The sequence below is a fragment of the Clarias gariepinus genome, chromosome 8 (assembly GCF_024256425.1).
Source record: "Clarias gariepinus isolate MV-2021 ecotype Netherlands chromosome 8, CGAR_prim_01v2, whole genome shotgun sequence".
Lineage (NCBI taxonomy): Eukaryota > Metazoa > Chordata > Actinopteri > Siluriformes > Clariidae > Clarias > Clarias gariepinus.
This window is the reverse complement of record NC_071107.1, coordinates 2,054,437-2,080,093: the sequence shown is the minus strand read 5'-3', so window position 1 is coordinate 2,080,093 and position 25,657 is coordinate 2,054,437. Positions and strand designations below refer to the sequence as shown.

General features: G+C 42.8%; 1 protein-coding gene across 6 annotated transcripts in view; it reads right to left on the bottom strand.

Moving 5' to 3' along the window:
- Positions 1–22,502, bottom strand: part of gab1 (GRB2-associated binding protein 1) — a 66,010-nt gene extending 43,508 nt beyond the window's left edge. For 2 of the 6 annotated variants that reach the window (XM_053501532.1, XM_053501533.1), the window contains exons 1-2: positions 21,978–22,502; positions 21,743–21,843 (exon numbers count right to left, since the gene is read on the bottom strand). In XM_053501532.1, coding sequence (XP_053357507.1) covers positions 21,743–21,814 — 72 coding nt within the window. In that variant the 5' untranslated portion in view covers positions 21,815–21,843; positions 21,978–22,502. Of the gene's footprint in view, positions 1–1,170; positions 1,428–2,443; positions 2,801–2,874; positions 2,977–6,396; positions 6,529–21,742; positions 21,844–21,977 lie in introns of those variants that run through there. The other 4 variants (XM_053501536.1, XM_053501539.1, XM_053501537.1 and 1 more) reach the window with 4 other exon arrangements.
- Positions 22,503–25,657: the final 3,155 nt, after the last annotated feature.

The window sequence follows — 25,657 nt, the reverse complement described above, 5'->3', positions numbered from 1 at the left end:
AGTCATGTTGCAATATCCTAACAATTTAACATTTCAGTATAAAACATTTTTTTTTTTAGGTTTAATGTCTTTTTATGTGAGATCTAAACTGGCAAAGTTTCATCTGAATGACAGTTGAGATCTTTGAAAGATTTAAATAAAAAATAAAAAAGTTACAGACACTACGGACATAAAACTGCATTCGGCAAATGTGTTTCTTTTCATCTGATAAAAATATAAATGTGTATGCAAATTTACAAAAAATTAAGCCTGGATCGGGAGATAAGAAGCTTTAAAAATGATGAAAAGTGGTTTTTATATGATTCGATCTAAAAACTGACTTGTCTTTTCTCCTGAGCGAGACATTTTTTAGCACTGATAGCGCGTCTTGGCCGGCACTTTCCTCACCTCCACGTGCGGCTGTTCGCTGGCCGACTGTGTTCTGCGGAAATTTAATGACTTTTACTGTTGCTCTTAATTGCGAGGAATTCAGGGCGGGGCAACGTGATGATATAACCACAACACTGTGATAAACCGCATCACAACACTCTCCTCATGGAGATACGCTATATTCTTAAACTGGTTACAAACACTGATTTCAAGCTGATGATGTCTGGAAAGCTTTAAAAATATTTAAACAGATTTGGTTGGTACAGTAAAAGTAAAGTAAGAGTTTCAAGAGATAGATGGTGTACTGTATATCCATAATATATTGTATAGAATTCTCTTCAAGTATCAAAATCAAGTATCATAATATGATTTCTTTTGAAGAATAATGCCCAGTCTTATTCCTAGTCGGTGCAGGACAATAAGCAGATCGTATTGGCAATAAATGCGTATGATTATCATCAGAATTACAGCAATAATACAGCAGACGCATGAGTAATATGATGAAGGGAATAGACTTTAATAGAGTTTAAAGCAATAACTGGATTAACTTTAAGACTAATCTGCAAACTGCATTTTCCAGCAGCGAGGTTTAAAACTGGTAGCTTGTGTGTGGTTGTAACTTTTATCCCACCAGGATCGGAGTTTTATTGATATGAAAATAAAATGATTTACATTTACACGATTGCTAATAATACCGCAATAAAAAAACAAGTTGGCGCCACCCATTACTTCACGATTGGCCTCCTGTGATTAAAAAGCAGTTGTACTGTACAATACCTAAAAACAACCAGTTCTACTTACCGCTGTAATGGAATGGAGTCATGAGTGCAAAACTGCACCGAGTCGAAGGATCCAGAGGAAAAAAAAACAAAAAAAACGAGAGTGTAGAGCAAAGCAAGTCAGCGGTGTACGATCCCAACTCCTGTAAAAGCAGCTCTATTTGATTGTCAGTCCAATGTTTACAAAAGAACGAAACCTGAAAGGTTACTCGGGTTCACGCCACAAGAAGTCAGAAGATCCATTAGATGGAGAAAGCTGGTTAATCCAGCATGACCGTGCTTGCCCGGTTCAAGAGCAAACAGAGGAGGCAGGACGGATCAGAACGGAACAGGACAGAACGGAGGCGTCGGATAAGGCGGACGACGCGGGGGGATCGATAATCCGAAAAAAGATCAGCAGCAGCGCCAGAGGTTTCATAAGCAGTCTGGGTCGGCTTCGTCCCGTCTATCTGTCTCGCGCCTTCTCTTTGAGCGGGACGCCGACGGGGGCAGAGCCGACCGAGCGTACGAGCGCACAAACGTTCCCACAAACCCGAGTGAGGCATTAACCAGACGGCTGGCGAGAGGAAGAAACAGCTCACCGTCAGCCAGAGGAAGAAAGAGACATGAGTTTAAACATTAACACTGAGTCCTGCTGAGCATTTCTGGAGGGAGAATCAAAGAGGGCAAGAACACACACACACACACACACACATACAACACTGCCTTAGGAGACTGCAGTTCATTTCCTGTAGCTCTCAGAGCAGTGTCCAGTGATGCACCTCTGATACAGGAAAACTGAGTCTTTTTTAACACACACACACACGCTGGAAGTTTCCACTTTGTTGGCGTTTTTTTATCTTCCTGATCATCTGTTCCCAACACACACTCTAAGAAAAAGACTTCCTGTTTTGCCTCCATTGTCACACTTGTGAGCTGCATGGCTGGACACATCTAACTTTAGACGTGTGTGTGTGTGTGTGTGTGTGTGTGTGTGTTGTGTGTGCTGGATGGGTGGGGGGTGGGGGGCATTTCCTTCATTCAACTCAAACTCTTTGGTCCCTTGTTTTAAGCAAAACACACACACTCACTGGCACATGGAATGAAAAATTTTAAATGAAATGATTATTTGAATCCAAAATCAAAAAGCATCAAGCACTTGTCTTCAACGATCCTCCTGCTTTGTTTTGGGAAATTAAATCAGTTCTTTCCTCCAAATTCCAAACCCCAAAACATAATCCTGCACATCATATTCTTTTTATTTTTTGTTTGTTTGTTTGTTTACTGCAACTGCGATAAAAACGCTGCTCGCTTACCTCGGTCACTCAGGAGCGTAAACACCGGCGACGGAGCGTCTGCGCAGGCCGCGTGGCCGCATGGCTGCACTGCAGTGTACCGACTCTGGCCCTGCTCCCCCTCCGCTCCAGCAGCGTAATGTAATTTACCCTGAACCGCACTGACCGACGCAGGAGGAGGTTTCCTCTCTCAGTAAACACAGGCTCCAATATGGCCGCTCTCAGGAAGCCTTTCGCGTTACAAAAGTAGGATGTCGAGGCGACTACGAGCTATCGTGCGTCTCCTGCCGTCCCCCATCCAGAGCCTCGGAAACCGTCTCGGTAACGGCGCGTCGCTTGCAACGGGTGCACAAAAACAGGATAGAGCCTGGCAGACGACGCACCACGGGACCAAAGAGACCTGAAGCGGATGCGGCAAACAATTCCAGTGCAACGTGCAGGCGGGTATTTACCTGTCGAGATTAATTGTTGACGGGAGGAGACGAAAAAAACAAGGGGTGGCGGCGAGCTGTTGCTGTTCTACTTCTATTCAAGTTCCCTCTCTCTTTCTCTCTAACTCGTGCTCGCGCTCTTTCGGGCCAAGCTACAACTCCCTGCTCCAATAACCCCTGACCCACAGGAAGTAGACACAATGGACTGAAAATAACGAGAGAGAGAGAGAGAGAGAGAGAGAGAGAGAGAGAGAGAAAGGGGCAGGCCACCTCCTCTCTCCTGCCATGTTCCTCTCCTCCCAGCACAACAACACTCGCACAACTGCGGTCATCCCCCAAAAATATTTTCCATCCGATAACTCGGCCTCATTCCTCACATTCCCTCTGTGATCTCCAGACTCCACCCGCACCAAGCCCGCTTCCATGAATACACACACACACACACACAGTGCAACCTGCAACTACTCATACTTCCAGCATGGTGTGATAAAAATGTTATAAAGTACTTCAAGAAACTTTGACGCACACACATCGACCCTGAATCTCCAAATATCTCAATGAAGAAGTTGAACCGCTGAACACAAGCAGGACGGATTAGCATCGCCATCTTGTGACCTTTGACCCCAATCAGCAACCGTGCCAATCTTTTACTCACAACAATGTTTGTTTATTTGTTTACATTCGCTCACGATCAGGAGACACAACACTTTTTCAACCTGCTGGTGGTTTACTTGATTAAAAGGTGCAGGTTCATGTGAATCATGTGAATCGATTCGCTCTGGCTTTATTAACAGAGGAAGCTTTAAAAGTAAGATTTAAAAATGCAACAGATAAAAGATACTCGCATTTTAACTTTAGGGCACCGGGATCGTTTCTGAGAACACTCGACCCCAAAGTCTGGTTTACTTTAAACAGTGAGAACACAAACGTTCCGTGCTTGGGAACCGTACCCGAGTCTGCTTGAAGAGGTGGTCTCGAGAATGCTGCATCGAACTTGGGCACGGATCGAATCGGATACAGGGGTCATCCGTATCCGAACACGGAAGTAGACATGACGTCATCAGCGCCGTCGGACTCATCCGAAAGATGAGATTTCTTTCCTTTCCTCTTCACTTGCGTTAAATGCTGGCTCACAAACCGAGTAGGTGCATACTGCCACCTGCTGTATCGGAGAGTGTTAATACGCAACCGCACCCGAGAATGGAGAGCAAAAACAAACAATGCGAACGATGGCCAGCGTGGGAGTGAGAAGGGGAGGAAGCGAACAGTCCTGGGCACGGCACAAATCAATCGAGGCTTGTGTAAAAAACACCCTTAATCAGCGCACAACAGGAGAGAAGTTTACACCCTGCACTAGACAATCACATTAGCATTGCGTCGTCTGAGATCCTGCACGTTGATGCTGATTCTACAAGCGTTCTAAGATAACGTCAAAGGATCCACTGCTTAGCTTGCAATGGCACTTTTCCAGAATCTTACATGTACCAGCTAAAATTTATTTATTAACTTTAAAAATAACTAAGTTTTAAACCGGTTTACGAACAAGAAAATGGACACACTCCGCCAGAATGAACACATTAAGCTAGAGGAGAATAGAAACCGGGTGGAAAGGACGCAAGAACTCCGTTGGTGAGGATGCGCAGTGCAAAAGGAGCGTAATCCAATCTCAGCCCCGTGCTAATCACACTAAATCACATTCGCTGCACAACCCAGGACTGAAGTGGGACAAATCTAATTATGCCTCTATGACTAAGGAAGAGACATGTCCGTGCAGGAAATGGAGCTCGGTGCTAAGGAGAGATAAGCAAGCGCACATCATGTAGCATCCTTGACACACTTCTCCTGCCGCGATTAGATAAGCGCAGAGCGATACGGCAGGGTTTACGACGCGGCGGCTGAGGGGAACCTTTTGAAGCTGCTGACGTCTTTGTCGTTTGGGGGTGGGAGAGGTGCGGGAGGAAAAAGAGAAAAGAGAGTGACTTGACCTTGAGGAGACGCGGCTCAGCAGTGTAGAGGAGAGGAGAGGAGAGTTTGTTTGGATTGCGCGAGTGATCTGAGAGCTGGCATATCCAAACCAATAATGCCGAGTTTATTTCTCGACTATTGAACTTTTTAACCTGAGCAAGCTCCATGTTGCCTAAAACCTTACTTGTTTATACAGGTGGCAGCAGCCTAGCCCTCGTTCCTTCTGCTCAACTCCTGGACCCCTTACATTTTTTTCCCCCCTTTAAACTATTTTTCCATACTTAACCCATGCTAACCACTTATTCGCTCGCGTTATACGCAGCTTTGTTTTGGCATTCCTCTTCTGCTCAGCCTTTCCTAGAGACAGACCGTTATACCCCTGCCTGGTGTGTCCCAGCTGCTCTTTCCATACACCGATGGAATGCGTGTCCACCTCATCCACGGATTCCTCCGGCCATGAGACACTCGAACCTTCTTCCAGAGCACAGCGTCAAAACTTTACAAACTTTATTTACTTCAGGATATACAGTATGTTTGTGTTTATCTAGTCTTAATCGTTACTTACAAAGACATCTCTCTCTCAAACACACACACAATCGCAAGCAGCCATACACACCCCGGAGTAATGTTCCTGCCGCAGAGTCAAAGCGACAGAGCATAAATCAGCTGTTAGGGTTTTCCCTTGTTGTGCTGCGGTAGAAACAAGGTCACCGATCGATAGCTCTTAACCAGGAGTGTGTCCGGGTTTCGCTCGGGCCCTCGGCTCTCCAGTGTTTACAGTCTGCAGCGCTTACGTAGAAACAACTTCTCAAAATAACCACTGCGTGTCGCAGATTTCAGAGCCGCGGGTTCGTTACAAAGGCCGTCCAAAGGTCAAGAATTACGTCCAAGAGCCGGGACGGATCGAGTCATCTGACCAGGATAGAATAATGCCATTTGAAGACGGGTGTGAAATCACTCACACACAACTCTGTCACACTGCCGTCATCTTTTACGTGTGCCTCCTCTACTTTCTTTCTATTTAGAAAAAGGTCAGCAGTGTTGCACTCCGTTCCGTATGAGATTCTTCACTCCTCCCATTTTTTTCTTTTGCTCAACAAGTCACATGCCTTCGTCAAAGCTATGGCATTCGCATCCAACACATTCCTCCGGCCTGACTTGTTTCTGTCTGCATGAGTGAAGCTCTGCCTTGCTGAAAATGCAAACAGTCCGACTTTGTTTACAGCGCTCGGGGTGCCGTAGGTTACCGCGAGGGCCAGTCCGGAAACCAAGGGGCACGGACCGAACGGCACCAGGCTTCCCTGTCATGTGGAGCAATATGACTTACCACAATACACCAAAATATACCATTCATTCTCGGCAAAGTCTTTACCATATGACGCAGAGAAACCCTTAGCAAAACCGCTTAGAATTATAAAATGTCGGGAGTGAAACTCTTATCGATCTGTTGATGTCCTTCCTTCCTTCCAGACTCAACACCTTCAGTTGGCACTCCCTGACAAAACGCAGTCATGGGGACAAACAGAAGTTGGTCTGGTTCGGGTATAAAGTAAAGTAAACTCAGGGATGCACACTGACCTTGAGTCTTGCCTGGATGTTGAGTGGTTGTTTTCGGAGCGGATCTTGAGAGCGGACCGATATCCAGGAAGAATCCAGAACAGAAAGAAAAGGGCGGTCAGAAGAACTCGCAAAGTTGCAGCAGCAGACAGGGGCAAGTCTTCCTTGGAAGTGTGTTTCTCTTTCTATTTCTATGCAATCGCACACATGCAGACGGTATCGGTGTTGGCGTGGTATCTGTGTTGGAACGGTGCCAGGCTGTGGCTATCGAGTCATGCTGTGCAAAAGCCCTGGAATCCAATCAAGACTGTCACACGGGACAACTGCTAAGAGCATTCACTCTCTCTCTCTGCGTCGCTGTCTCTCTCTCTCTGCGTCTCTGTCTCTCTTTGTCTCTGTGTCTTCACTCAGGCTAGGGGGAGTAGGAACGACCCGACCTAAACAACCTCACGTTAACCTGAGGAATTACACGGGGCAGCAGCAGCATTTCACAACTTGCCCCTAGTCTGTCTCCTCCTACACACTTAGAAACTGCTGGAAAAAGAGTCCATGTCCACTTATGCTACGTTTGAAAATGCTTTTGAAAGTGTTTGTTTTCCCTCCACCTTACTCCATGACTGCACACAGACGGAAATCAATTGCGTCCGTCCTGTCTATGAAATATAACAGGGATAAATGGACTAATTGAGATTATGTGGATTATATTAACTTCGTCCAACAAACTATTGACGCATTGTTACATCATCATTATTACTGAACATCACAAGCAACACAATAGAATTGCAACGTTCGTTGTTCAAATCAAAGGATCAAAGCTGCAGTCCCATAAATCCATATTTTATAGACATAAATAAAAGAAAGGTTTTGTCTGTACGTTGGTTAGAACTCACTGTTACAAAGATATCTTTACATTTCATACAATAGAGCAACGGAAACCAGTCTCAGAAAAATTCATTTCTGTCTGACACACTGTTTTGTGTGATGCTGTGACGTAATTTGTCTGGACAGACTTTACTGAATCTCCTGCAGTCCTCAGATCCTGCGAGAAGTTTAATATGCACCATAAGTGAAATCACAATGTTGAGTAAAAGTGATGTTATGAACAGTTATGTGTATATATACATATATACACATACACACACACACACACACTACCGTTCAAAAGTTTGGGGTCACTTGCAAATTTCTTTTTTTTTTTTCGTTTAGTGATTTATTTTCTACATTCTACAACAATACTGGGGATTTCAATGGAAATAGAAAATTCGGTAATTACGTAATAAGAAAAACAGAAGTTAGTAGTTATTTTAGGACACAGAGGTCAACCTTTCTGTAATAGTTCTTGCAACAACAGTATTGTCAAGTGCATTTGCAAAATCCATCAAGCAGAAACCATCATGGAGTTAGAAAGTGTTCTAAAACTTTTGAATGGTAGTGTATATATATAAATATAAAGCTGTAGCCTTCCCATATACTCCTGTTTATCAGTAGCTCTACTAAGCAACCTGAAAGGTTTTCAAATAAATAAATAAATAAGATAAGAGTTTATTTAGTGTCCCAGTGATGATGCAGCAATGCAACACATCAAAGCACCATCGTGGAATAAGATTTGCGGTCTGAGTACAGTACCTGCTTGAGACAGAACACTTAAAAATAAACTGGCCCTAAACCTGCTTTAATGCACATCTGGCTCATATTTTCACAGCAGGCTCGAACCCTAAGGTAAAGGCAAACCCTGCGTCTGAAACAGTCCTCATTCCAAACAAAAGAAAGGAAGCGAGTGAAGCGTGGTGAGTGTGTGTGTGTGTGTGTAAGTGTGGGTGCACTGTCTAGCCATCTGGTAGCCATCAGTAAAAGCAGAGGAAGTGATCTCCGTGCCGCTCTTGGACACCGGAGCATTGGAGAGAGCTTTCTGCTGCACGGTTATGCGAGAGACACAAAAGGGCTGAGAGATGGAACGGGAGCGTAAGGAGAGTGTGTGTGTGTGTGTGTGTGTGTGAGACAGAGACAGGAGGAGAAAATGCACCCTTGTAGGTTCAAATTCCGCTCCACTCCAGCATGCTGTTATACATGTTTATACACAGTATATACCGTTACATTCAGATAAAAGAAAAACTAATTGTTTTAATAACACTCGATTTATTTTTTAAGAATAACTTGTTTATTTTTATTATTCCAAACTCCACGCACACAGACCCCGAAGCGAGAATCGAACCTGGACCCTGTAGATGCAAAGAGTCCGTGCTATCCATTACGCCTCCGTGCCACCTGCTTCCTGAAGATCATGTACAGAAATTCCCGGCCACGTATACGTCTTCCATCCATTAATTAACCAGCTGATCCTAATTAGCACTGACGGGTGAGAACTAATTAGTGGCATCTGTTTTGTGCACAGCGAGACACATGTTGTCCTAATACTTTTGGCCAGCATTGTACAGAACCACCAAGGCAGAAAGAAATGAATCGCTGTTCAGGTTATTATTACTGGTTATATATAATGGAGTTTCTAAAAAAAAAAAAAGCTAATCTAGGGAAGAGTGCCAAAAAAAATGAAGCAACACCAACATGCACGTGTAATCACGAGCGAGACACACAAAAAAAATCTGTGAAAAGTCATATGCGAATCACATGTCTAATAAAAGTTAAGAAAAAAAAAGAAGAAAAAGAAGAAGAAGAAGAGAGATCCCCCTGCTGTTCAAGTTCATAGCTCTCTCTTTGACCTTATCTTATCAGGCTTTGGGAACGAGCACGGCTGAGCAAATTTCCCAGCACATAAAAGAACATGTGTGTTTACAAACTGCAGCAGGTAGACCTTTTAACCAGATGACGCTACGCAAACAGACGCTGTGTGTTCAATGAGGAACTCGCTCTTCCTGTAGGGTACTGTGGATGTGCTTTATAACAAAGTGGATGAGATCGGCTCTCCGATGCGGATCCAATAACGTTATGCTACTCGTATTTGCTAACAAGCACTATGTGACGTCAGCCTGCTGCCTATTGGCACGTTAACTGAGAAAAAGGTTCACAGGCTGTATTTACTAAACGTCTCAAAGTAGGAAATCGATCCTAAGTGGCCAAAAAGTCTCAGAGTGATGCAATTTTGGTCCTACTTTTAGGAGTAGGAGTAAGAGCAATGATTCGACATTCTTATAATAGGAAAATCACTCCAAAACTTTTTTTTTTCCAAAACTAGTCAGGAGTAGCGAGGAAATAGTATTTAGGCAGAGACATGCACGGAGAAGAGACGCAAAACCTTGTTTTTTCTTTTTGATGCAGATTTTAAAACAGTAATGATTTGGGTTTGTCACAGCCAACAATGTCGGAAATAATAAATCAAACTTTACTTTCACAGCATCACAGATTATGCGCAGATTCATGCATTTTCCATCATGCACACGGAATCAAACAACAACAATAACAAAAAAAAATAACAAGCTGCATTCACGTGCATCACTTGTTTCTATAGAAACACACATTAAAATAATGGTCCTGAGCAGCGACAGGAGGTTTATATGAACCAAAAACATGATCAAACATCATCACTGACTTAACATATTGTTAACAACTGTCTTGTTCAGAGCAGCACTTCATCACAGCAGTCTGACGGGTGGCACTGATGCCTTCACACATCGTCGTCCACTGTCTGTTTATCTTTAAAGGTGAGAGAAGGGCAGAACTTTCCTTTAATTATTTCATTACATTTTACTCCCTCCTCCACAGGCAAAACTCTCTCATCCTCTCTCCAGTTTCGCTTTCTGTCCGAAATCATTTTGATCGGATTATGTCAGTCCTACACGGCTCTATTATAGGGGCTTTAAACAGTTGTGATCAGACGTTCCTAGGGAAGTCCTACTCCTCGTTGAAAACAACGTTTATATCCTACTCTGAGCTAGGAAAATTCTCACTCCTAAATTAACTTTGAGCGGAATTCCTAGGAGTAATTCTGAGATGCTTGGGAAACCTGGGACATGCTCACGTCTTGAAATGAAAAGAATACAGTCCACCTTTATAGAATAAGCAGAACGTAGATAGCAGGATCACTAAAACCAAGACTTACATAAAGCATTGCATCATTACAAAGGAAAGGAAAAAAAAAAAAAACACCAGATTTCCTCCAGGGGCTTTGGGTTAATCCTACAGTCTAAAGACATATTCTGTAAGCTGATCAACATACACTAGAGATGTACGGTACGAGACAGGACAGAGTCAGACACCGTCTCACCGTCTCATCTGCGAGAAGCAGCACTGAATAAACGTTCTATGATGCACCTGATGGCTCTGTAACGACTGCGTTTCTCACAGGACGTCAACGCGTAACGACATCCCAGTACTCAGGTTAAACTGAAGGAAGTAACACACACACACACACACACACACACACACACACACATCACTACTGCTCAGGCAAAGACACGACGCTCGAGACACGCAGACCTGAAATAAACACCAAGAAAGATAAAAAAGAAATAAATTATAAAAGAAAAGAAACCATAAAAAAAGAGAGCGAAAAGAAAGGAAAAAACTAAATGGATAAAAAGGTAAAAATGATAAAAACAAAGAAACCGTGAGAGCAAAAAAAGAGAGCAAGAACAAATGCACAAGTGAGAAGAAAAAAGGGAAAAAAGATTGAGAATAAAAAAGAAAGAAAAAAAAGGAAGAAAAAGTGAGAAGAAAGAGCAAAAAGATAAAAGGAATGACAAAAGGAAAAAAAAAAAAGAAAGGAAGCACTTTTTGTAAAAAACAAAACAAAAAAAGGATCAGGAAAGAAACTGAGAAAACAAAGAACAAAAGAGCAAGAAGAAAAAGAACAAGTAAAGTAAAATAAAAAAAACTAAAGAAAGAAAGGAAAAAATAGAAAAGGAAAACAAAATCAAAGTGGAGAAAAAAGAAAAAGTGAGAGTGGATGAAAAAAAGAGTGAAGAATAAACAAAAGAATGAAACAAAAGAAAAAAGAAAGAATAACAAAAAAACTATTAAAAATAAAAGTAAAAATTCCTTCACATGCGACAGAAAAATAAAGAGCAGAATGTGTGAGTATTAAAAATAAAACTATAAACAAAACACATCCAAGATATCGAACGGTGCACATGTGTGTGTGTGTGTGTGTGTGTGTGTGTGTGTGTGTGCGCGCGCGCGCGTGTGCACCTGAGAAACTAACTGACTGCTCTGGAACTTTACAGCAAATAAACACAGAGGGCAGATCAGTAACTAGAGTGTGTGTGTGTGTGTGTGTGTGTGTGTGTGTGTGTGTGTGTGTGTGTGTGAGTGTGTGTGTGTGTGTGAGAGAGAGAGAGAGAGAGAAACAGGAAGAGAGCAGACGCTGCATTTGGAGGCCCTCTGGAGAGCACTGTGTGTGTGTGTGTGTGTGTGTGTGTGTGTGTGTGTGTGTATATATAAGAGTTATGGCCTCTGAGCCCAGTTCCTCACAAACTCAATCCAAACGCACCAATAAAACCAAATCAACCGCAGAAGCACACACCTATCCAACAGCAACCTGACAGAAAGCTGAGCAAGATCTCCACACACACACACACACACACACACACACACACACACAGTTTCCCACAGAGGCTAAGGTATTTACACGACGCCTCCAGTTGAATGCCGGCGGTAGCGTTGTGTCCGCTGTAACCGCGGGCCCGGCCGGGTGTGACTGAGGTCACGCTGGTGTTTATCTGGAGCGAGATCACGTTCCTGCTTTATGTAAACAACATAGAGGGCGAGAAATCTGCAGACGCTCAGTAAAAGTGGCCCGGGCGGGCGGGCGGATGGTCGGGCAGGTGGAAACCAAGAACGGGAGCTCAGGCTCAAGTAACCAGAAACACACTTCTAATGACGGAGTCGAGAAACTTATTAACTTTAAACCAGTATCCTGGTCTCACGGGGGTCACACGGGGGTCTCACATCCTGTGGCATGCACATCTTTATACAACACACTCCCCAGTGGTGTAAGGTACGGTACAGCGGTACCCCAGCATACGGACATGACGCCTCACAGATTTTCGCCGTAAGAACTGAAATTCTGCAATTAATTTGCCCCAGCATACAAAGCATTTCCGGCATAAGCCAAGCGAGAGGGAGACGCAGAGACGCTCAAAACTTGTTTTTTGAAAAGCCAAGGGAGGAAAGTTTACTTTTTTTTTTTTTTGGTCACATTTTGTGCAAGATTTAGTGAAGACACGGCGTCCCAAAAGTGTTAGCAAGAAAAAAAGAGAGCGGCTTTCAGTTTGGTTTTTAAAAAATTTAATCATAAATTATGGTTAAGTGAAGTTTAATGTTTATTTATTTTAATTTTACTTCATTTACATGTATTTTCTAAACTTTTTTATTGTTTTTATATGCAAAAATATGATTACAATGCTGGAAATTGGTACCATTGGTAATATTTTTTCGCGGCTGGAACGGATTATCTGCAGTTACATTATTTCCTATGGGACAGTGCGCTTCACAATACGACATTCCGACCTTAAGAACTCGCCTCCGGGACGGTAGTGCTGTTGTATTGTTATTTTAAAAGTTTGTATGTTTTTATTTGGTCGTATCGTTCATTTCGACCGTACACACTTCAGTACACAGGCCTGAGGTGCTGCCACGCAACAATTAACGAGCAAACTAGGACTGAATACCTGACTGCTAGACAACACATTAACACAATAACCTAACGAAACTCTCCAGGACCTGTACAGAAGACAGGAAGAGAGAACACAAAGCGCTCATCAGTTCATCCACACACCGGTTGCATTCGTCCCGACCTCAGCATGTCAGCTTTATGTCAGCGTTAAGGAAAAAAAGAGGAGAAAAAAAAGAAAAGAAAAACAAAAAAAAGTCTAAACTCATCACGAGTGCTAAGGACAATCGTGTTAGAAGGAAGTGAAAACACATGTGGAAAACCCAGTGTGTGCGTGTGTGTGTGGGACAGAAGCTGAGACACACACACACAGAAATGTATCAGAATCAGAGAATAAGAATCAGTTCTATTCGCCAAGCGTACCCAGTGTAGTGAACTGCCTAATGTGAAGCGGCTCTTCTTTAGTGTGTGTAGGTGGGTTCGGGTTCAAACACACAGACAATAAACCAAAACAAAGACTAGAGAGCGCCGTGTTGAGGAGGCCATCAGAGGCTATATCTTGGTGTCTGTCTTAAAAAAAAAACTTGAAGAAAAGAAATGCAGATAAATTTTTTTAAAAATGAAGAAAGAAAGAAAGAAAGAAAGAAAGAAAGAAAGAAAGAAAAGGTTAAAGCAAGCAAGCAATGATCTAAAGAAAGAAAAAGAAATGATAAAAGGAAAAAATAAATTAAATAAGAAATGAAGAAAGAAACAAGAAAAAATGGAAAGCAAGGAAGAAATTATAAGAAATAAAAACAGTCCAAAATTAATAAAGAAAAAACAAAACAAATAAATAATTTAAAGAAAATTTCGAAAAAAGAAGAGTAAAAAGAAGAGTCAAAGATAAAAAAGCCGAAATACCTAGTGAATTCCTTTGACTAATGAGCCAAAAAAACAGGTGACTGCAAGCAAGACATTGTTGACAGAAAGAAAGAAAAGGTCACAAGAAAAAGAAAAAAAAGAGAAAAAGTCAAAAGAAACAAAACAGAAGGTAAGAAATTCACCATTGAAAAAAAAGAAAAAAAATGAGAAGAAAAAGTAAGAAAGGGCGAGTGTGAAGAACAAAAGAAATCAACAGTCAGAAGGAAAGCAAGAGCGAAACGAAATAGAGAAGGAAAGACGGACAGCAAAAGTCTTGACGCTGCAGCTAACGCAGGAAGCCGAGTGCGAGGACGCGAGACGCTCGTGTGTCTTTAGTTGTAAGAGACGGTTAATAATTTATTAAGGGGAGAATCCATTTCAAGAGCTCTGCTCATCATTTCAGACACAACACAACTTACTGAAATGGAGCGGGGCGGAGAGACAGGGAGAGAGAGACAAAAAGAGACAGAGAGAAACAGGGAGAAACAGGGGGAGAGAAAGACAGGGAGAGGGAGAGACAGGGAGAAAGAGACAGAGAGAGAGAGACAGGGAGAAACAGGGGGAGAGAAAGACAGGGAGAGACAGAGAGAGAGAGACAGGGAGAGACAGAGAGAGAGAGGGAGAAAGAGAAAAAGAGAGAGAGACAGGGAGAGAAAAAGACAGGAAGAAACAGGGAGAGAAAGAGAGAGACAGAAAGAGAGAGAGAGACAGGGAGAGATAGACAAAGAGAGACAGGGAGAGACAGAGAGAGACAGGGAGAGAGAGACAGAGACAGAGAGAGAGAGAGAGAGAGAGAGAGAGAAAGACAGGGAGAGAAAGACAAGGAGAGAGAGAGAGGGAGAGAGACAGAGAAAGAGAGAGACAGGGAGAGACAGAGAGACAGGGAGAGACAGAAAGACAGGGAGAGACAGAGAGACAGAGAGAGAGAGACAGGGAGAGGGAGAGACAGGGAGAAACAGGGGGAGAGAAAGACAGGGAGAGACAGAGAGAGAGAGACAGGGAGAGACAGAGAGAGACAGGGAGAGAGAGGGAGAGAGAGGGAGAAAGAGAAAGAGAGACAGGGAGAGAAAAAGACAGGGAGAAACAGGGAGAGAAAGAGAGAAAGAGACAGGGAGAGAGAGAGACAGGGCGAGATAGACAAAGAGAGACAGGGAGAGACAGAGAGAGACAGGGAGAGAGAGACAGAGAGAGAGAGAGAGAGAGAGAGAGAGAGAAAGACAGGGAGAGAAAGACAGGGAGAGAAAGAGAGAGACAGAGACAGAGAGAGAGACAGAGCGAGAGAGACAGAGAGACAGGGAGAGAGAGAGACAGAGAGAAAGAGACAGAGAGACAGAAAGAGACAGGGAGAGAGAGACGGAGAGACAGAGAGAGAGAGAGAAAGACAGGGAGAGAAAGACAGGGAGAGACAGAGAACGAGAGAGACAGAAAGAGAGAGAGAGACAGAGAGAGAGACAGAGAGACAGGAAGAGAGAGAGAGACAGAGAGAGAAAGAGAGAGAGACAGGGAGAGAGAGACAGAGAGACAGGGAGAGACAGAGAGAGAGACAACGGTTTAGAGAAATGCAGCAGTAATGTGAACAAAAAGGAAATGAAAGCCGTCTGTAAAAGAAAGAATTAACAATTAGACGTTTCTGATCAGTCGTGAGCTGATGAACACAAGCGCGAGTGCAGGTGTGTGTGTGTGTGTGTGTGTGTGTGTGTGTTTGGCCTGACCTAAGCGCGAGGTTAGCGTACCCGAGTTAGATTTAATTAAATCCAACAAGAGTAAATAAACACACTATAATGAGGAAGTCGTTCCCTGTGTGTGTGTGTGTGTGTGTGTGTGTGTGTGTGCTGCCGTGAGTAATGGCAGCGTGAGCGGTGGAGGACGCGAGTGTGTTAAGAGCGGCCGGTAGCATTAAAGGGGAAAAAGAATTCCGTATGAAGACAGCTCCAGCTGCAGCCTGTTGTAGGTTTACACACACACACACACACACACACACAGACAGAAACCATCCTTCCGTCTCTCAGCACGGCCATCTCCTCTTTCCCTGGTGCATCGTGGGAAAGTTGAACAGTAGAGCTTTAAGTCAGGGTCCCTCTCGGCACATGAGTTTAGCCTAATAATTTATTATTTTTTTTTTTTTAGTTTTAAAATACATCAAAGATGCCCAAGAGAGTGAAGCTAACGCAGCCACTGGGACCAGGACTGATGACATACATGTGTGTGTGTGTGTGTGTGTAGCTGTATAAAGAGTTCCCATCATGTCAACAAGACTTCATTTCTGATTATCATTTTCAAATCAAACTACGCAGGACGAGCTGCTCCGCCAGATCACTGCAGAGAAACACACGAGTCCGTGTCCATCACCTGACCAGCTGTGGGTTCAGCCCTCACACTTTATCAGGGTCCTCACACGAGGGTCAGGGTCGTACGCTCGGGTTTCAGTCGTACGCTGGCGTGTACAGCCATGAGACTTTTCCAAGACATTTCCACATTTTTGGGGCATTTAAGGAGTTCCTGGGAGGCCGGCGTTTCAGACATGAATCAGGCAGTCCGATGAGAGAACTTCCTACCTTGTAGGTGTCCAGGCACCAGTGAGACACTGGGATAAGTGCGTTAGTGTATCAGGGGATTATATAGAGAAATGAAGGGAGGTTTTACTCTCAGGACTGTGTTCTGTTATTCTGTACAATCAAAAGTCCCGGTTCGACTCCCCGTCTGTTTGAAGAGACAATCAGTACCAACTTCTAACACGCTTCCTCCAACTAGGAAGAGCCAAAACATCCTTTGAACTTTTAATCAGAGCCACATACAAAATCAAAATCATTTGCGAACCTCCTGCGTCCTGCGACAGCGAACGAAAACTAATAGTCTGGATGCAACAGTTCTTGCCTTTTTGAGTATAAACGGTAAACACAAGAACAATCCGGTCTCCGGGACGGCAAGAGCGAGCGTTTATAATGAAGAAATGGGGTGAATGTGACAGCAAAGGTTTATTTCCAGATATCAGCACGAGCAGCGTTTAAAAAACGTTGGCTCCTGAGTATTTGGGAAACACATCCGAGCGTGCTCGTGGGAATCCATTTTGCATGCATGCACAGGTACCGAGGGTTAATAACCGGACTCGAAACGAAATAAAAGTGGAAATCGAGACTGTAGTAATCTGCACGTCAGCTTTCACTGTGTGCAGAGCGAGAGAAAGAGAGAGAGAGAGAGAGAGAGAGAGACGCTGCACACACTTTGGGAACGGAGGTATGAAAAAGAGGAAGTTTTAAAACCCAAATACGATTGCTGGGGAAAAAAAAACTGAATTGGATTGGAAGAGCGACATTCGGAAGAGTCAGGATCTAAGCGAGTTGGAAAGAGAGTGTTGGAATATTCCACATTTCAACAAGCTGTAAAAGTAGAGTGAAGTAAGCGGCCTTCGACACTCGTATATCACCGATAGAAAGCAGCACGAGTTGCCATGGCTGCACGGTGTGTGTGTTTGAGAAAAAAGGAAAAAAAAAATAAGTTCATATGGAAGCGGCGAAGCGCGCACTTTGAGCCCTGCGCCGAACGCCGAGCACTTTCAGCGAGCGCGACACACAAAGTCAGCTGTACAGCCGAGCTCTTGATTCGCCGCCAAACAGCCGGGAACACGGCAGACTTTTGACCCTCTCTGCTCAAAGCTCTGCTCAAAGCTCTGCTCAAAGCTCTGCACAGCTTGAAGCAGGAGGGCCGGGAATTTGGGCTCGGTGCCCACACTGAAACATTCTCATGTCAGGCCTGCGGATTATATTTCTGTCTAGAGGAGGAAGTTGTTGGTTTGGAGGAAAGAAAAATGACTCGGTCTGGTTTTCGGAACGTTCATGCGCTCGCTGGTGTGTTGCGGCAGGTAGAATTTATTACCGTAAACCGCAAACCGTTTGATAAAGTTTGGGGGATCCGTGGGCGTCCTCTCGCACCTCATTTCTCAGAAAAGTGGTTTGAAGCTTAATAAATTCAGAGCAAATGAAAATGTCGTGCCAGGCTCATACTGCACCACACATCCTTTAAAAAAGAGAAGAAAAAAAACAAACAAACTGCAGAGCTTTTTATCCTGATCGTGTGTACAATGTGCGAAATTGGCACGGAGGATATTTGCCATTTCCACGTCCTCTATTTCCATTTCAGACGCTCAGGAACTGGAAATACAAACAGTTCCATAAAACAGGTTCCACATTTATAGGACATGTTCTCCTAGAGGTGCGGATATGTTCATGCAGAAACCGCAGAAAACCTTTGGGATATATATATATATATATTTTTTTTTTTTTTTAAACATGATTGCTCCAACTCCAGAGAAAAATAAAAAGCTCTGGTGAGACTGACTTCTATTTCTGACTCATCGGAAGACCTTTACTGTTCCAGCCTAATGGCTGTCATTTTAAATCTTTATAAAGTATAGCCGCGTGCTTTAAAATGCTGCTGAAGAATGCCCTTCGACCTCTGCTTCAAGGTCTCCTTTTTTTTTTTTTTTTTCATTTTCTCAGAAAAATAACCAAGATGAAACCCTCACCCTTGGTAAGCACATTATGCTTTTTTTAACCACAGCTTTCTTCTTCTCTTTTAGAAGGAATCCGGCACTAATAATCAACAACGGGACGGTGTGATGCAAAGTTTCTGATTAATTTCCTATAAAAGCATGCTCTGAAACCTTTTACTCTTCTGACTTATAAACAGGGAACAAGGCAGCTCCTGTGATCGTTTACTGTAAAGTGAAAACCTAACACTTACATCACCGAATCTAACAAAGCACTGACACTGGAGACTCCTTACGAATATATGAATATGTTACGGAAACACTAACAAACGGCGCGACCATCATTTTATAATATATAATAACCCGTCGATAAAGAAACTCCAGACACCTTCTGATCAATCACGGACGCCACCGAGGATTTCTGTCGAGTCCTAGAAGCAGAATAAAGGACTGGTTTGACGGAAAAACTTCACACACACACACACAAACACACACCACCTCCTCCTCGCACGGGTCATGCAAACTCAACCAGATAAACAACAAACAACACGCAGCACCTCCGGTTGAAATCTGAAGTCTGATTAAGAGCTCGGACTCACGCAGGCAAGATGAGTATTAGATAGCGCTGGAGCAAACAGATTCAGAGTTATAAACGTGTCCTGATACACGGGGTGGATAAAAATATATCCATCACGACCCCTGAAGGCTTCACACACAAATACACACACACACGCGCTTGTAATGCAGAACAGTGCAACTGAAAAATCCCAACGCGATAAGATCAACATTAGCAGTTTAACACTGAACAGGAGAAGAAAAGAAAATCTGTGATATTTAAATAGATGAAAAGAAATATTAAAGAAATGTCTATTTTTGAAATAAAAATAGAAAGTCATACCTACAACATGGTGGTGATGTGTAATAGATTAGTTATTTTGTAATTACAATTTACTTGATCTGAACAATTATTTCTATTATTTAGATCCGGTTCGTTTCTGGATATTTGTCTAATCCCGTATATTCAGCACATCTGTGTTCATGTTCATCAACACGTTCATCTCATTACTGTTCTTATTGTTTACTCTGCAAATGTTGTGGTGCTGTTTAAACAGAATTAAAAAGATACCTCCAGCCACCCGTCTGTCCATCATCCATCCATCCATCCATCCATCAATCTTTATCCATCCATCCACATATCCATCATGTTCTTCTTCTTTCTTTCGCCTGTTCCCTTTCCGGGGTCGCCACAGTGAGTCATCCGTCACAACTTCATGTCCTCTCTCGCTGCACCCATAACTCTGCTCTTTGGTCTTCCTCTAGACCTCCTGCCTGTCAGTTCCAACCTCAACATCCTTTAACAGATACATACACAATCTCTCCTCTGAACCACCTCAATCTGGCCTCTCTGACTTTATCTCCAAAACATCTAACATGGGTTGTCCCTCTGATGGACTTGTTCTTGATCCTGTCCATCCTTCACTTCCAAAGAGGACCTCAACATCTTCAGCTCTGCCTCTCAGCTCTGTCTTTCCTTCAGTGCCACTTCAGTGTCTCTGAGCCGTAGAGCATCGCTGGTCTCACTACTGTCTTGTACACCTTTCCTTTCCTTGCATTCTCACTGACACTACACACCTGACATTATCACACAACACACACGAGACTTTTATCCACTCGTCCCAACCTGCCTGCACATTCCTCTTCACCTCCTTTCCTCATGTCCATCCATCTATCCATTAATTTATCTATTTATCCATGTATCTTTCTATCTATCCATCCACCTATATACCCATTTACACTTTCCTCCATCCTTCCACATTTTTTAATCCATCCATCCACCTATCTATCTATTCATCCATCCATCCATCTATCTATCTATCTGCCTAATAATGCATCAGTCTCAACATTATATAGTCATATTTCCAAAACCAACATGATACTCTTGGTCCCAGAAATTAACAGCTTTTTCTTTTCATTTAAAAGTTATTATTATTGTAGTTGTGTATTATTAAACCTGTCCTTCAAACCGATGACTAACGGGAAGAGAAAAAAAACACCAGACAAAGACCAGACAAAACACTACTTTGTTGCAGAAATCAGTGCCATTTAAAAAGCAGAGACACCAGACCAGGAGAGTCGAGCAGTTAACACACAGATGAGATCCGGTAAGAAAGCTCGAGCTTGTCGATCAGCAGCGGATTTGGTTATCGCTTAACAGCAAAGTGAGCGAGGGTTGATTTCATTACAGGTTAAAGAAGATGTATTAGATGGAGGTGGGTGGGGGGTGAGGGGGGTGGAGGAGAATACTACTCTCATTGAACTTAATTTTTTTCCCCCCCAACTTGATGATCTAAACGATCTCAGGCAGGGTTTACTGTAAAGGATGTTTCGTGACACACAGACAATGCTGACTATGCCTTTATCATTTTTCCGCATTTCTGCTGATTCTTATGTTGCATTAAGGAATCAAATTTGTGCACTTAGTTGCGGTCGAGGAAAGAAGATCTGAGATATTTGGGGTGAATTAGCATTAAAAGGACAATATGCAAAAATACAGATATTTCTGCTGATTCTGCCGATTCAGCCTTGGCTTCGAATTTAGAAGACTTTGGTGGAAGTAATAATAAAGAAAAAGAAGAAAAATCAGGTTTGAGCATCACCAGCACTTTTTTTTTTTAAGAAAGTAGGAAAAAAATATTTGCTGGGTCATCACCATTTTTTAAGATCTAAGATCTGAGTTACTTGGGTGAATTAGCATTAAAAGGAAAATATGCAAAAATACAGATATTTCTGTTGATTCGTACAGCCTTGGCTTGGAATTTTAGAAGATTCTGACGATGAAGAGGATAAACAAAATGTGCTCGCCCTTCATCATGTTTCAGTATCATAAGCACTTTGGGATTAATTTGGGCGTGTATGGCAACATGTGCAAAAATACATACATTTCTGCTGATTCGTAAAGCCTGGCTTTAAGCATTTAGGATGTTTTGATGATGAAGAAGAAGAAGAAAAACGTGCTTGTTCTTCATCAGGTTTGTGTATCACCAGCATTATGGGATTTAGATGTGTGTGGAGCCGAAAAGAGCTTCGAAAACCAAACAGCCCGGCGTTCTGCTATCCCACATGATGCCGTGTAGGAACCGAGGAGCTCAAATACAGCTTTATTTTTAGACGAAAGAATGCAAAAGTGTCAGTCTAATGGTGTGTTTATGAAAAACAGCATTGTCCCAGAATAGCATAGCACCCGTGTTGACAAGTAAACACACACACACACACACCCTGGGCAGGTTCGGGGAGAAGGAATGTCACCAGCATATCCTCCAGACTGCATTGTTATTTATTAGAAAGCGGCCATTTGCAAGTCATTTGAATAGAATTGAGATTCTCTCTCTCTCTCTCTCTCTCTCTCTTGTACTTACATAACGGCGCAACTTTTTTTCCGGTGGAGACTTTCTCAGCCAGCCCGAGCACACCACGTCTCCCCCGCTCATCTTCCCGCGGTCTTTGTTACTCCTTTGATCTGTGAAAACACACACGAAAAAGAGACACAAGTTGTGAGGAGAGTTAGAATACTGCACGCGGAGAGAGAGCGCGCGCGCCTGAGAGAGAGAGAAACACGGAGTTACAATGTAACAAACATCAAAGGCAACGCACGCGAAAAACCAGCCTCGGTGTATCCAGGCTCGGCTCGTGCACTTCGGCTCGTGCACTCAGGCTCGCTTTAAATAATCCCTTTATGTTTTTTTCTTCTTCTTCTTCTTCAATAAAAACCATCCAGGACGCGTAGAAACACCTCTAACAGATAGAATCCGGGTCTACTGGGGCATTTTTTTTTTTTTTTTTTACAAGTTCACACACTTGTGAAGGTGGAATAATCCTGTTTTTTCCCCCTTCTTCTTCACCTCAGACACGTCCTCTGCCTTCCCCAGTCCCAGGCTTGACACACTCCAAGTTCTTCGCTCCCCAAAAAAGAAAAAAAAACACACACACACACCGCGCTGGTATGTTTTAATTACTAATACTAAACTCAACTCCCAGGCTTTTCCCCGCACATGGTGCGAGCTTTTCCTTTTAACTGCCCCAGTTTCACTCGACCTACCCTCCAGTTTCGCTCGGTGATTGACGCGCAGAACCGTCGACACTTTTCCCTCAAAACTCAACCTCCCTCCTTCTTTCTGCCTGTGCCGGAGGAGGAGGAGGACAGGGAGACGCCGAACCAGAGCCCAGAGGCAAAGGATTGTGGGAATTGGAGTCGACCGGTGCCGCCCAGACGAGCCGCCCCAGAGGGTTAGATCGCATCCCGGACTCGTTCTTGGTGTCTGTAAGAACAAATCTCAGACCGACTTATCGAACAACGAGCATCATGCTTATTGCAATAGAGATATTAAAGCAGTGGTGTGTGTGTGTGGAGGAACTTATTAAAGCCGACTCTCAGAACGAAAGACTACAACTCCCAGAATGCAGTTGGGTGGGCATCCCTACTGTTCAATCCTATTAAACATACCAGGGAGGCTCAACACTTAGGGTTTTTTTTTTTTTCTTTTTCTTTGAAACCAGCCTACTGAGGAAAACATCAAAGGGATAATACACCAAAATAATATATATTATTATTATTATAATACACATAGATAGATAGATAGATAGATAGATAGATAGATAGATAGATACTTCAGGAAAATAAAAATTATATAATTTATATTAAATTAATATATAATGAATAATAAAAGGATCATATTATTTAACATAATTAGTTTTCTTTTCCTGAAGTGTGCATAACTTTTTTCCCTAAATATATATAGGCCTATATAGATTATAGATAGATATATATATATATATATGAGAGAGAGAGAGAGAGAGAGAGAGAGAGAAAAAAGTTAGAGTGAATTATCATTAATTAACATGGCTGCAGGATCAAAGCTAAAGTTTTTTTTACCCCATTTTTTTTAATCTTTGATCCTGCTGCCATGTTAAATAATTATTATTCACTCTAACTCTTTCATTATAGCACTTTACCTGTATCCACTGTCACAGGAGGACTGGAGCCTATCCCAGGAGACTTAAGTCACAAGGCGGGTTCCACGCACACACACACACAAACATTCATCAACACACTACAGGCAATTTTGGGAACGCCAAATCTTTATGTCTTTGGACTGTTGGAGGAAACCTGAAGCAGAGTAAATGGATGAAATTCAACAAACAGGGATAGAACATGAATACTCCACACATAGACCTGAAGGTGGGACTCAAACCCTTGACGCTGAAGGTGCGAGCCCACAGTGGTCAGGGGTTACACTTCCAGAGCTGGGGGGGTTTGAACTCTGTGTGCAACCCTAGGCTGGCTGGTGGTTCCAAACTGCTCGTAGTGTATGATGTTGTGTGTGTGTGTGTGTGTGTGTGTGTGTGAGGGTGTTTGTGACCTATAATGGATTGCCACCCAATTTAGGGTGCACTTTGCCTTTTGTGAACTGTGAAGCCATAAAATGAAAATTCATTAATGTTTATTTATTTATTATTATTTTGTAATTGGTGGCCAGAAATATTAAAAACAAAAGTGAAATTCAATGTTTTAATGATATTCTCATTTTAGAAAAAAAATACTGACAATCAAGACAATAAGAATATATTTTTTTATTTCATGCAAGCAAATTGCTCTACAACAATCAATATTTAGTGTGAAGTCGTTTAATAATCTAAAACAGGCTGAATCCGGCTGAACGGAGAGTCTAAAAGACGTCTGCAGTACTCCGGTATCACTTGCTCGATTCACGACAGTTACTTGACAGCTCCTGCCTTCTTCACCATCGTCCAACAGTTTACTATTAAGTTTAGGTCTGTTGACCGGGTCACGGTTCCAGACTCTGAAGCCCATTGTCATGGAGCCACCACTTAATTTAAAACTCTTCAGGCATGTAGGCGAGAGCTAATTAGTGACATCATCTGTTTTGTGCACAGCCAGAGAACTAGAGCACTATAACACATGGCTCATACTGTCTTAACACTTTTGGCCATCACTGTACAGACTGAAGACCATTTAAGAATATAAAAATCATAAAATAAATGAGTTTAGATGAACAGTATCATGTCATAATACACACACCACTCCTATCAGAACAGCGTAAAGATCCTAATCTGACCCGGGGCCTGTTTCTATCATCACACAACACATCTCAACTCATCTAATTGTGATTTTGTCGTTACAGGAGAGCGAGCTAATCCTGTAACTAATCCCGATGGTTTACTCTACACTCCCAGCATCCTCATGTTCCTCCAGCGCTTTAAAGATACGGAAGGATCCGACGATGTTAAACGCACCGTGCAGCTCTGTTACTCATTGGGTCGGTTTCTATAGAGAAGACCAGAAGCAGCGGTTGAATGTGCACGAGCCGGTGATGCATGCAGGGATTTGTGTCCATGTGAAACCGGAATGTGTGGAATGCTGTTGTACTGGAAAACGCCTACTCCAGTGGAGCCTGCTAACAAAGTCTCCTAACTGCTTACTCAGGGCTTTTCGAAACACAGAGTCTTTGTGTGGATGATTCATTCAGGCAGCGTGTTATGCGCTAATCATCTGTTAGACACGGATTATAGCGCGGATAGACTTTTAGGTTTAGCAACACATGTAATTATGTAATAATAATAACAAAACAACAACAAATGCAGTCTAATTAGTAATAGTTTTATAATAATACTTAAAATCACTCACTCACTCTTTCATTGTCTAGAACACTTTATTCTGTATTTAGGGTCACAGGGGGGCCTGGAGCCTGTCCCAGGTACATCCTGAATGGGAACACCAATTAGCCTAATCTGCATGCCTTTGGACTGTAGGAGGAAACTGGAGTACCGGGAGGAAGCCCACTAAGCACAGGGAGAACATGCACACTCCATGCACACAGAGCCAGAGGGGGGAATCGAACCTTTGACCCTGATGGTGCAAGGCGACCACTACATCACTGTGCCGCCCTTTTCCAAATTAATAAAAAAAAAAAAATCTGCATTGAAAATCCCTTTAGATCCCAAATTGAATGTGAAATTTAAAAAGTGACTCGCTGCTGTGTCACTATGGACTAGGGAGGGGAATCACCAGGGACGACCCGAAACAATATTATCACGATACCTAATTTCCGATTGAATTCATATTGTGATTCTGGATCTATCACAATTTAAATATATATTTGAGATCACACAGGATGTTGTGCGTCGTTAGTCGTTCAGAGCGCACCACCCGCAGGATTATAAAGTAAAAACATTTTACCCGCTGAAGTGCGAACAATATACTGTACATCATTTCTAATATAGATTTCTTCCCATATAAGAACGAGTGCAGAGAT